The sequence below is a fragment of the Pectinophora gossypiella genome, chromosome 9, assembly GCF_024362695.1.
Source record: "Pectinophora gossypiella chromosome 9, ilPecGoss1.1, whole genome shotgun sequence".
In the NCBI taxonomy this organism is placed as follows: Eukaryota; Metazoa; Arthropoda; class Insecta; order Lepidoptera; family Gelechiidae; genus Pectinophora; species Pectinophora gossypiella.
Window position 1 is genome coordinate 4,673,688 of NC_065412.1, and position 12,800 is coordinate 4,686,487.

Consider the following 12,800-nt stretch of genomic DNA (forward strand, 5'->3'; position numbering starts at 1 on the left):
AAGCTCAACATTAAATCTCTCTGTCTCTCTAATCCATTGTCCGTTCCATATCTCTAATAAAACGTTGAGACCTTTTAACTCGAGAGTGCATGTCTGCCCTGTTTATCTTTATAGTCGTTTTGAATTCCTACCGCAACACGAGGGTCTTCAATGTAAGTAATTAGTCTGGTCTCAGTCGTTATTAACTTTGTTAAGAGCTTAAGTGATACTTAGTTTCAATCTTATATCTTGATCGATATCTTTAAATAAACCTAGATCTTGTTTAGGTACCTTGTTTGTTTGATTAATATTACCTAGATTGTTCATGTCTATGTATAACCGTGATTAAAGATTATTGCAATTCCAATGGCTATATAGTTTAGCTTACGTTTTAATTTCCTGTCGCGATGTCTATCTTGAGAATAATAAATTCTAAGAAGGAAATTGAATGTTTGCTGTCAACTTGTAGAGCAGGACATAATGACTACAAAATACATTTACCTATAAGTAAATGAAAGATTAAAAACTTGCTTCCTGAACAGAAAGAAAGACTATGATTGCAAACGCCCTGTTTCGCATCCTATCTCCATCTAGGTAATATATTGGACTTTTTCATCAGCAAATGTGTCTCTCTCCTTTAATACGAAAGGAATGGCCTCGCTTTACCATTAGTGCTTATGTACCTACATCTCATCACATCTTGTTCAATCTCTGACTTAAAACTGAATGAACATAAGCGCCAAGAGAAACATATATAGGTACGTAATATGAAGGTGTTTCGAAAGACAAAGGCAGGCATTTCGAGTATAATCAACATTGCAGTTACAATTTTGGCCGCACGCCACACGAGATTCGGTTCCGGAAATCCGTACTTTGAACTGTTTGCGAACTTCGCAATTTAAACATATTTTAATTCGATAAGACGTCTGGTAAACTTGTTAAACTGAAAAAAGTAGGTAAGTAGCTGTAAATTATAGCGTGAATTAAAAATGTTGAGAGCAAAAGAATACTTATTACTGTTACCAATGTACCTACCTCCGAAATCTAAGCAAAAAACAATAACTTTATTTTTTACTGCCGATGTCGGGCCTAATCAAAGTTCGTCGACCTTCACAGGTGAGCACTTTTAATCGTTCAACTGAATTGATGCAGATTAAAAATAGAAGTTCCATTAATAGCTATAATTACATGGCAACGAAACAAATTTTGAACGGAGAATAAAATGAATGCTTGCTGCATAGCACACAGACCCGAGGAAGCGGAACAAGCGGCCGAGTCGCGGGATTTTGATTGCGGTTTCATACAAAATCCTGGCCGTGTTATCCCGCTTTCCCGGCTCTGTCTGCATCAAACTTAACAGTAGTGTATACCTAATCAGAAAATGTCTGTTTGCGGTGAGGTGCACGCGTAATTGAAGACTGAGTTTGAAAGCGCAGCGCGCACTCAGCATGACGTTTATGTAAAACAGATTCAAAGGCATGTAGCTATTTGGAAGACACTTCTAGGTACGCCACTTGCAAATAAGCAGTGATAATATAGGTCTGTGTTATCCGAAAAGCAAGTGTGCACTGTTGCTCAACCCCATATTTATTTACTACAAAATCCTTCTAACACCTTCATAAGGCATCAACAACATTATTGATGCTCTTATCTGTTATTCTCGTTATTCTAGAATATGGTTCTACGTTCAAACCATCTACAGTATGTTTTTTTTTAGTTTTTCCTTCAAGCCCCCAAATCATAAGGTGAATACTAAAAGTACCTTTCTTCCACAGATGAGGTCCGCACGGGAACGTACCGTCAGCTCTTTCATCCTGAACAACTTATCACTGGCAAGGAAGACGCAGCCAACAACTACGCCAGAGGACACTACACCATCGGCAAGGAGATCGTTGACGTAGTCCTTGACAGAATCAGGAAGCTCGCTGACCAATGTACTGGTCTGCAGGTTAGTTGACATTTTTTCGACTGGACACAAGTGATACATTCAACTGGACACGTTGAAAACTAAGATCCGTCCTGTTCCTGGCGTTCTGCAAGTTCTAATTTTTCAGTAATCTACCAAATGGAAATGGAAAGGCTGCGGAACACAGAAGTAAACTACGCTCTCCCGAGTACATAGGGCTTCCGTTTCCCTAAAAGCCCATCCATCTTCGTTGACGAAGAAACCTCTTTGCGAAGACTTTATATACGTGTACCTGGTCCCACAGTCTTCAATTAACGAGAGGACATCGGCGACGACCAGTGGACTCTAAATAAGAAACAATAATACTTACGATTATATGATATTGTTATAGGGTTTCTTGGTGTTCCACTCGTTCGGCGGTGGCACTGGCTCTGGATTCACCTCGCTGCTGATGGAGCGTCTCTCCGTGGACTACGGCAAGAAGTCCAAGCTGGAGTTCTCCATCTATCCCGCTCCTCAGGTAGATACATTGTTACATGCCGATAGTCTGCCCGTTACCTATGACAAAAAGTAGCCGCAACCTCTTTCTTGCTGTGTGGAGACCTTCGCCATTGAATAAGCATACGATTTAGACTCCAGAGATTTAAAATTCTTCGGGTCTTATGGACTGTCAACAACAGAACCTAATATAGTTTTACAACTTGGTTACAGGTGTCAACAGCAGTAGTAGAGCCGTACAACTCGATTCTAACCACGCACACGACCCTGGAGCACTCGGACTGCGCGTTCATGGTCGACAATGAAGCCATCTACGACATCTGCCGCCGTAACCTCGATATCGAGCGGCCCACATACACCAACCTCAACCGGCTTATCGGACAGGTACATAGAGAATGTCTGCAAACTGTCCAGCTTGCATGCGGGGGCGTCAAAGTGTAAATGGTCTAAAGGTTCAGACGGATTAAAACCTGGATTTTTCTTTTTCAGATTGTATCCTCCATCACAGCGTCACTACGTTTCGATGGCGCCCTCAACGTCGACCTGACGGAGTTCCAGACCAACTTGGTGCCGTACCCGCGCATCCACTTCCCCCTCGCCACTTACGCGCCGGTCATCTCCGCGGAGAAAGCCTACCACGAACAACTCACCGTCGCAGAAATCACCAACGCTTGCTTCGAGCCCGCCAACCAGATGGTCAAATGCGACCCGCGCCACGGGAAGTACATGGCGTGTTGTATGTTGTACCGTGGGGATGTGGTCCCTAAGGATGTGAATGCTGCCATCGCGACGATTAAGACGAAACGTACCATCCAGTTCGTGGACTGGTGCCCGACTGGGTTCAAGGTGGGCATTAACTACCAGCCGCCTACAGTAGTACCCGGAGGAGACTTGGCCAAGGTCCAGCGTGCTGTATGTATGTTGTCCAACACCACGGCCATCGCTGAGGCGTGGGCCCGTCTGGATCACAAGTTCGACTTGATGTACGCCAAGCGCGCCTTCGTCCACTGGTACGTCGGCGAGGGTATGGAGGAGGGAGAATTCTCCGAGGCTCGGGAGGATCTCGCAGCCCTCGAGAAGGACTACGAAGAGGTCGGAGTTGACTCCACAGAGGGAGAACTCGATGAGGAGAATGAATATTAAGATGCAGTACAACGCTATGTTATACATCCAATTCAAGTCGACAAAAAACAAGTTTCATTGTTTCTCGTATTAACATACCAACATGGCTCGACATTCTGAGGGGGTAGATAAGTCTTGGACGTCACCGCGTCGATGGTTAAATCAACTAACATAAGGAAGAAATTCACTTTTCAAAAACGTATAACTTGACAAGATTCATTCGTGAATAGCGCGGTTGGATTATGTCGTTTTTAATTAAGTTTAGTCGTAAGGAACCTAATAAAGAGAGCTTGATTGAAAGGTTGCTAACAGTACAAACTTTTTGAAAATAATTTTCAGTAATGAAACGTAAAGTTTGGATCTCTGTAATTTGGTGTTGTGTTGCGATTCTATGCATTTATTAATTATAAAAAAGTGATAATAATAATTTTAATGTTTTAATATTGGATTTAGAATATCCTTTTATATCATAATAAGCTAACTTATTGAGAGTTTAATTTTAATTGTGCTTTATAAGAAAAGTAATTTTGTATGTTTGAGGATAGTTTTTTAATTAATGCACAATAAACCTTTTACACGATTCTTCTGTTTCATTTTATAACACCGATATCTTATCTAAACATAGATTAGGTTAGCAATGTATAAATATTAAATATGAAATAGAAAAACGAATATTCGTCGATATATATATATTAATTAACACTTTTATTTGTACAAAAGTTTTATAAACAATATCACTTGTAACAATCCTAAAACATATTAAGTCCATTTAAATGCTTACGTTTATTCACAATTAGGTTATTATTATCTAGTTGCAAATAAGAAAGTTATCGTTACATGAAGTACGTGTAAATATTCACAATATGCTTAACCATAATAAATGATTGACAACAAATAACTACATTTATGTATTCATATTTGAGATCGACTTACTGTAGTATCTTAGAACAAACTTCGACTACCAACATAAGGAATTGATACAACCCTGTTTTAAAGATACAATTTAATAAGTCTATAGATTTAATTATTTAGATAGCACGAATGTGCACGAATTTATCATTACATTGCATTGCACTATTAAAAATATTTTTATGTCACAAAAAGGTGACAAAAATAAAGTTAACCTTTTGGGTTAAATCGAAAATTTCCTTGCATTACCTTTTGCATTTCAAGTCAAGTATTCTTTTTATTCGCATTTAAAAAAAATGATGAAATTACGCTATCTATTGAAAGTATAATATGGCTATAAAATTTATTTATTTCATCTAAGTAATTTATTAAATTCACTATAAAATCTTAGGAAAGTTTTTCATCTTACTGACGTATATAAATATACTGGTTACTATTCGTTCGCCTCTAAAATTCGATTACTACCTACCTGTCTACTATTACACCTCCCTGATACATATAAAGACAATTATTATAAATATTTTTCTTTACCTATAAATATGTTGAAGTATTTAGTATACAATAGTGTCGATTCAGGCTTAAACTAAATTTTAGTTTAAGCTTTGACAGCTCTAAAACCAGTGTCGTTCTTCATTTACGCTTAACATTTGATCTGTGTGTGATAAGGATCCTGACTACCCCTCTGGTACCTATTTTTACGTAATTATCCACTCTAATTATATCGCAAAAGGTTTAAAGAAAGAAAGAGGCGGCATTAGTTTTAGAACTTTCAAACCTAAATTCGGTTAGAATAAGCCGGTTAGAATCGACACGTGTATATGTAGAAATAAAATATACAATACTTACCTTATACATTTTTTTTTTAAATATAGTTTGTGCTACGCTGTTACCGTCAATCTAACCGTGACAGCAATGACGCGATCCATGAATCATAATCCAGTATGAGTCACGGACAAAAGCACAACTCTCGCGCACTCCTTTGTTTCAACAATAGGGTAGTTTCCAACAAGTCAAATCAGATACTTTTTACTAAACTTCAAAACACGAAATTACTATGGAATTTGTATGATAAAGCAACCTGTGACGTCATAGAAAATCGAGACAAAATGTCGCACTTATTATTACATTTTTCTTTATTCAAATTCATAAAAAAGTTAAATAGAAAAAAAAAACTTTTTTGTCACCTTTAGATCTGTCTTTATAATATAGTAATCAGAATTTCATATTTTATCTTTGACCTAGGAAACTACCCAATTCTATATAAGTATTATACCTACCTACTTCCTGGCAACTGGATAAACACTGCGTTTTCGGACAGAAGCATGCATCGGAGCGTCAAATTATGCACGAAGAAGAAAAAGACACTCAAGGACATCTAAAATGCTACGCTTCTTGATTCCGAAGATACAGTCTAAATGCATCAAGCGAAACAATGACTATAGAAGACTATTTAAACATGGTATACATATTCCCAACCTTCATACTCCGTTACATAATAACTTGAGTAGTTTGAGAGCAGAACAGAATGATAGTACGATAACGAGCATTTGTATACGCTTTAGTACCATATCACATTAACTTTTTTGACAAATTGAACTGTATGGCTCACTAAATGACAAGTATCTTAATACAACAGGGTTCTAAAGTGGGTACAAATGATATTTCTCATGGCTGGTCACAGTCTAATGCGAAAGAGGCATATCAGGAAAATGTATTGTCCAGCTGTCAAATGAGTCAAGCTATATTTAAAGGATCAAGTACATAGTTATATAGTGTTACTGAACGTAAGCGGTTCATACCAGTTCATACAGTGGTTTCAATGACGTTGTCGTGTAAGCAAACGAGCTCATACAACGCGGGGATACCTGGAAAGAAAGAAATTAATAATTTGTCATTAAAGAATGCCATATTAATAAAATTTAAACAAAATAAGAACCCGGTAAGTAACGAGGCCTAAGATGGAGCGAGTTCGCCCAGAAGGTGCCTGTTCACTCTGGCCTTGAAAGCACCCGTGTTATACGCATTCGGAAATATAGAAGACGGCAAAGAATTCCACTCCCTAGCAGTGCGCATAATGAAGGACGATGCGAAGTGCTTTATGTGTATAGTTGGGATATCTACCAAATAGGGATGGAACCCGACCGTAAGTGTGGAAGTCCGAAGATAAGGGGATCAGGATATAGTTATGGCTGAATACAGGTACAGTAGCATATCAGGCGGTGCAAAATAAAGTAGATCCGTGTGTATTCTTCCTACAGGGCTTACAAGGTGGTGGTGATGTTGGTGGTGAGTTGTAAGCTCGGATTAGTGTGGGGAAATATGTTCATTGTGAACGTAGACTTCTTATCGTGTCGATGGCAAACTAAACAGTATCGGCCCAAAACTTGGCAACACGTATGGCGCTATCTGCAGCGCTCAACTGCAGTGTTCGGGCACGCAGGGTCAATGTAACACGTTCCATCGTTTTGGGGAACAGTGCCGTACTTAAGTCATCATCATCTTCCATTTTTACAGGGTCCGCTTACCTAAACTGAAGACTTGACAGATCCGGTTTTTTACATAAGCGACTGCCTGTCTGACCTTTCAACCCGCGAAATGCATTTCTCGGGAATGTGTGTTTCCTCACGATGTTTTCCTTCAACGCTGAGCACGTGATAATCATTTATGACCCAAACATGAATCATTCCATCAGTGCCGTACCTAAGTAATAAAATATAATAATTATGATTTTATGATACGTATCAGTTAGGTAGATGATACCTCGGCAGAGGCGGCGGCGCTAGTCGGGCTTGGTCTTGGCCATCTCGTCGGTGGGCGCGGCGGCGGCGCTGGGGAACCAGCCCCGCGGCCCGCGCTCGCCGTCCGACGCGCCGAGCTTCTCGCCGAATAGCCAGTGTCTGCGAGAAAGAGATTTATATTTCACGACATACGGTCACGAGTACTTATATGTATGCACTTTGAAACCATGTCACATTAACTTTTTTGACAAATTAAACCGTAATCCTCATTAAATGTCAAATATGATAGTGCGACAGGGTTTTAAAGTAGGTACATGATATTGCTCATGACTGACATAAACGCCAATGCGCCGTGATACTATACGTACATCATGTTAGTGACATCGTAACGAATACTAAGGGAGATAATTCAGACGATAATTCTGAGTTAATATCAAGTGGAATTTTCCGTCATTACGTTTCTCTTGATTAAAATTCATAAATAAGTTAAATAGAAATAGGGAAATGTTTTCCGTTACTTTTAGATCTGTCTTTATTTGCGTAGATCATATATCTAGTTTAAGCTCCCTCAACCAAGTCTCTGCCGCATCCGTCACACAATGCAGCTCGGCTATGAAACATAGGAACCGGTGCAGAGGGCACCCATTCACTACGTGGTTATTAACCACATTCACAGTATGGCGACTCCTTTAAGCCTTTATGTAGGTGATGGTTCGACTTCCCGTGGTTGGTCCTACATCGGTTCAGTCGGGTCCAGATTTTTCGTTTGGTTTTGTAGCCAGGGAGCTTCCGCGTGGGATCTCGAATAAGGTCCGCATTTGTGCCGTCGAACATGTGTACATCTATGCGTATAGAACAGTAGTACCGACCTCCGTTGCCTGGTGGCTCGTATGACGTCACCGGGGCGTAGCGGCAGGCGCGGCTCGTCGCTGCAGGGCGCCGCCAGGGCCGCGCGCGGGCGGGACAGTATCGGCACCCAGCGGCCGGAGTAGTGAGATGTAGCCGTGTACAGACGCGACCGGAGACGCTTCTCAGACTTCTGGCACAGCTGTTCTCGCTGCAAGTTGTAAGGCATAGGTAATAAAGATGAACTTGTTATAACACGATTTCAGATCAATACTTTTTAATTAAATACTAATACTTAATACCCTTACCCCTTACCCATGGTTTTTGCTTTTTTTATTTAATACTTTTTAATACTTTTTTTATTTTTTTTAGTAGCATGGAGAATGCTACACCGACAAGAGCGTGGCTCTTAAATTAGTGATGTGATGAGACTTTTTAATTTTATAATATAAAAAGTAATAACAAATAACAAATAGCTTCACGCCTGTAGCTCCAAAGGGGTAGGCAATTAATTAACATTGTAGGTATACAACTTATGTAAGTGATGACAGGGCGTTCAAATTACCAGTCTTTTTTTCATACAGGGTTTAATGACATCGTAACGAAAACTTTGAGGGTGATTCAGGCCATGATTCTGAGTTGATATCAAGTGGAATTTTTAAACTTGCACTACATCGAAGCGAAAGAAATGACGAATTGATACCAAACAAATGACGACGCGAAGTCTGCCTGTATTTGCCTACACTACACTCTGATATACTGAATAGGTTAATGATTGTTTAGAAGATCAGAATGCATGGGCGTCACCACTTGGGAACTAATATTAGGCAGTCAAATTACAGAAATTTTATTCAATAATTATTGATTTTTCCTTGCAGTTCCTTTTTCTCGGCTATGCAGGTTGAGAGAAGCTACAGTAATTTCAGGCGGATGACACGTTCGGCAAAAAATATTATGTAAAAATTGACATTTCAAAGTGTAACTTGAATGACGATATTTTCAAGTTTGAGTTTGAGTTTCATAACACTTGAGTGGACGACAATCTCAAAACTACGTACCGTCAAGTCATATGCCCCGCAGCCCTCGCGGACTGGCCACCGCAGCCCGTCGTACTGCGAGCCAAACAGCACGAACTTGAAGTTCTTCCTCCAGCCCAGGTTGTACGGGAACACGAACGGAGCCAGCCCCTGCTCCTCGCGCCGGCTCACCGCCTTCTCCACGATCCAGTCCTCTATCGTCGTCTGATTGCGCAAGATTCCGCGAAGCTATAATAAAGAGTGTCAGTTATTTAATAAAATGCATAAAGAACGATTGAGTTACCATCCAAACCCCTTAGCAACTATGCTGTTGGAAACTAGCAACAGGGTAATGAGGCTCAAGAGGAAGGATGTTCTTAGGTGCTAAATATAATGGAAGATGGTGGCATTGGTTGCTTTATTTCCGGCTAATCAATAATCACGCAGTTTTGCGACTGATTCCAGATACTAAGTAATAAAAAAGTTACTTAATATTTCTCTCTTCATGTTCTGTGGTGTCCCACTATACTATCCTACCTCTGCTGAGCCAAGGTTCTAGAATTTTTTCCTCGCATTCACGTAGCAAAATAACTGCTGTCACTTTTCTCTCTTTTGCAAGACTCTAATAGAATTCCCCAGTACATTCCATACAAACTAACCTAACAGCCATATATGTCCTAAAAGAACACATAATATAATATAAGCTCACGACAACCCAATTGGGGTAGTCAGAGGTAACATAACATAACAAATAGTTCCATCGTAACATGAACTAATTATTAATTGCCCACACCTCACCCAGCTTTCTGTCAGACCAAAATGATAGCTGGTGAGCCATACCGCCGTCTACATAATACATAATGGTCGAGCGAACTCTGTTACTACATTTAAGATAAATTAATAACTCATTGGTGCAAGTCTGATACTGGGATTCGAACTGGACCTAAAGAACTCCACATTCCCTACAAACTAGGCAACCCTACCTGCAAGTATAGCAGTGCGCTGACAGCCAGAACGACGCCGACCGCCATGCCGACGGCAAGTAACGTCAGCAGTAACGTCGTCAGAGTCAAGTACACCAGTGGCTCGCGCCCCGTGCCATGGTGCACGTACCACACGCGGTTCAGGGCGTGGTACACGCAGATTGGCAGCACCTTCATAAAAAAATACCACACGAGTTTAGAAGACTTACATTATTCGAATATTGTGCAATTCCAATAATATTATATTTTATGGGTGAAATTGATAACCAAGTCAGTTAAGAATAATATTTCTATTTTCTTTTTTTTCTGTAACCTAATTGATGTTCCACTGCTGAGTAAAGGCCTTCCCCTTCTGTGCCTGTCTTGGGCATATATATTGTATTTTATCTTACATTAAATAAATTATTTATTATAAAATAATCAATGATTAGTTGATTAAAAGATTGATGTATCTTGTTATAAGATTTGCAGTGTGCATTGAATTCTTCTTTTTAATGCAAGAAACTTATATTTATATTTATATTATATATAACTTTGTATTTGTAATTTTAAATGCTTGTTTGTTAATAAGGCTTCTAAAAAAGTTAGATCAATAACTCACAATGGAAGCATGTAGGCATCCCAAGACAGCTGATGTCAGGAACATAGTAAAATATCCATGGTTAGCATGTCCCACACAACAGTTGATCCATGGACAGTGGTGGTCCATTTTCTTAACACAATACCCACCTGAAAAATAGATTAGATCCAATTTTGAAAGATATTTTTTTAAGACTTGTATATAGGTATATTTTTTATGCTTATTCTTTATGAAAAATGATATAACAGAGATCTTATTAAAAGTTTCTTGTTTATTCTACTCACACTTTCGACAGTGATGTGATCTTGGTGCTTTGTATCCTTTACAAATACTACAATATTGCAAGTATTGTGTATCTTCTTCATTGTCCTGTAACAAAACTTTAATAAGACAATATCTACATTAATATTATTAAGAAGATAAGTTTGTAAGCTAGTATGTAGTAGTTAATAGGAATCTGAAATACACAGAACAGCACATGAAGACAAATAGACAACACACAAGACAGACAAATGCTTCCATAAGGGTTCTAAGATGAGTTTAAACACTGTTTTCTAGAAAAGATTAAGGGTAGGGGCAGATAGGAGTCGTGGAGCAACCCTGCTGTGGCTGAAAACAATAAATTGAACTTACTGGTTTCCATCCAATAGGCACAAACCCAGGACCTTCAAGCATTGACTGAAGGAAATAGTACAGCGTCGTGGCGGCTAAGCCGAGAAATATAGCGGAGTGTATCGCACCGCCTGTGGATGCATGTGGTGGCCACCACATACTCAGAACATGCATCATAGACCAGGTGATCAATTTAATGATACCTGTGGGAAAACACAATTTTAAGATAGCAAAATTATATCTGATAACTAAAAAAACATTTAGTAACAACAATTTATATATTTAGCTTTTTATAAAATCATTTAATACAGCAATTTATGAAAAAAACTTACACAAAACAGAGATAGGCCCCCAATGGAGTAATCTGCGAAATGGGCTTCTAGCCATTTTCCAAAGTGCCAATATTCAGAAATTATTAAACAAAGTAAAACTTAAAACGAGACTAAAGCAAACGCCCTTATCATTCAATACATTTTAATTGAAAAAATATAAATAACCGTTCTACAATGCCACTAAAAGATGATCACCGATAGTACCGTACCGATCAGTTTGACTTGACATTGACAGTAACATTGACATGACAAATTAGAATTCGTTCAAAAATAGTTTAACGAACGCTTCTTGTTGATTTGATGTGTACGTGTATCCGATTTTTAAAAAATAAGGGTATTGCCATGTTTTTCTAGAATATAGATACCAATTAGAATTGACGAAACTATATAACAATGGTACTGGCATATAGATATGACATATTATTGTTAAACCCTGTGTAAACCCAAACATAATAAGTAAATCGCTAAAGCGAGAAAGACGATAGCCTTATCTTCCTTTTATTTAGTTTCTTTCCCACTAACAACATACAGCTTAGTACGTAAAAAACAAAAGATAAATCAACCTAATCATGTTACGTTTTACAGTGTATAACATTATGTTAATAGGAGTAAGTGTCTGGGATACAATATTACACAGCCAAATCATTGAAATTGTGTAACTTTTGTTAACTGAGAACAGCTGCTTAACATGCCATCCGAAGCACCTACTTATTGACTTAACGGTTAAATTTCGTCAATATTCTATTTTGGCCTGAATCGTAATTATATTAATAAAATTCAAGAAAAGGGGTAAATTTTCACCTTCTGGTATCACTGTTGTCACTGTTTCTGTCCCTTACAAGTTGCTTACAAGTCCCTTACGGGCGCGGGGCGACGCGGCGACGCCGACTACAAATGGCTTTGTAACTTTAGTTTCCTAAAAATTGATTTTTAATAATTTCTACCATTTTTTACAAGTGAAAACATTACAAATTGGTAGAATTCATGGGTGTACACGACAACCCCAGCTACCACGTCACGCAGTTGTCACATCGCGATATTTTTGTGGCTCTTTTTAGGGTGTGTGCATTCTTTATTTGTGTTGTGCTACTTATGTGGATTATTAGGTGATATTTCTCTTTTTACTGGGTAAGTTTTGGCTAAAATATTATTTCAAAATTTTATGAAAACACCACTTCAAAGTTCTACTTAACTTGTCCTGAATTCCTACCAGCGTTTCTGTGACTATTTAGCCGCCCGCCGGCGACAGTAATTTTATTGCCGTACCTCGAATACGCCA

General features: G+C 38.8%; 3 protein-coding genes across 4 annotated transcripts in view; 2 read left to right on the top strand and 1 right to left on the bottom strand.

Annotated features, from left to right (window-relative positions):
- Positions 1–4,085, top strand: part of LOC126369398 (tubulin alpha-1A chain) — a 32,879-nt gene extending 28,794 nt beyond the window's left edge. The window contains exons 3-6 of the mRNA XM_050013794.1: positions 1,755–1,927; positions 2,277–2,405; positions 2,597–2,767; positions 2,873–4,085. Of these exons, the coding sequence (XP_049869751.1) occupies positions 1,755–1,927; positions 2,277–2,405; positions 2,597–2,767; positions 2,873–3,526 (1,127 nt within the window). The 3' untranslated portion in view covers positions 3,527–4,085. The remainder of the gene's footprint in view (positions 1–1,754; positions 1,928–2,276; positions 2,406–2,596; positions 2,768–2,872) is intronic.
- A 94-nt stretch (positions 4,086–4,179) lies between these two features.
- Positions 4,180–11,731, bottom strand: LOC126369412 (palmitoyltransferase ZDHHC6-like). The gene is made up of 9 exons (XM_050013817.1): positions 11,522–11,731; positions 11,211–11,392; positions 10,862–10,946; positions 10,599–10,726; positions 9,998–10,168; positions 9,057–9,263; positions 8,022–8,209; positions 7,175–7,311; positions 4,180–6,279 (listed from the first exon to the last, which is right to left on the bottom strand). The coding sequence occupies exons 1-8, from the start codon at positions 11,574–11,576 to the stop codon at positions 7,194–7,196; spliced, it is 1,134 nt and encodes a 377-aa protein (XP_049869774.1). The 5' UTR covers positions 11,577–11,731; the 3' UTR covers positions 4,180–6,279; positions 7,175–7,193.
- A 772-nt stretch (positions 11,732–12,503) lies between these two features.
- The window catches only part of LOC126369384 (moesin/ezrin/radixin homolog 1-like), a 38,375-nt gene continuing 38,078 nt past the window's right edge, over positions 12,504–12,800 (top strand). For both annotated transcript variants that reach the window (XM_050013770.1, XM_050013772.1), the window contains exon 1: positions 12,504–12,649. The gene's annotated coding sequence lies outside the window, so the exon portion shown is untranslated. The remainder of the gene's footprint in view (positions 12,650–12,800) is intronic.

Excerpts from the sequence above, each read along its gene's own strand:
- LOC126369412 (XM_050013817.1), bottom strand. The coding sequence starts at position 11,576 with ATGGCTAGAAGCCCATTTCGCAGATTACTCCATTGGGGGCCTATCTCT. Across the intron at positions 10,947-11,210 it reads TGCCTATTGGATGGAAACCA|GACAATGAAGAAGATACACA; the intron begins GTAAGTTCAATT and ends GTTTTGTTACAG. Across the intron at positions 10,727-10,861 it reads ATCACATCACTGTCGAAAGT|GTGGGTATTGTGTTAAGAAA; the intron begins GTGAGTAGAATA and ends TCTATTTTTCAG.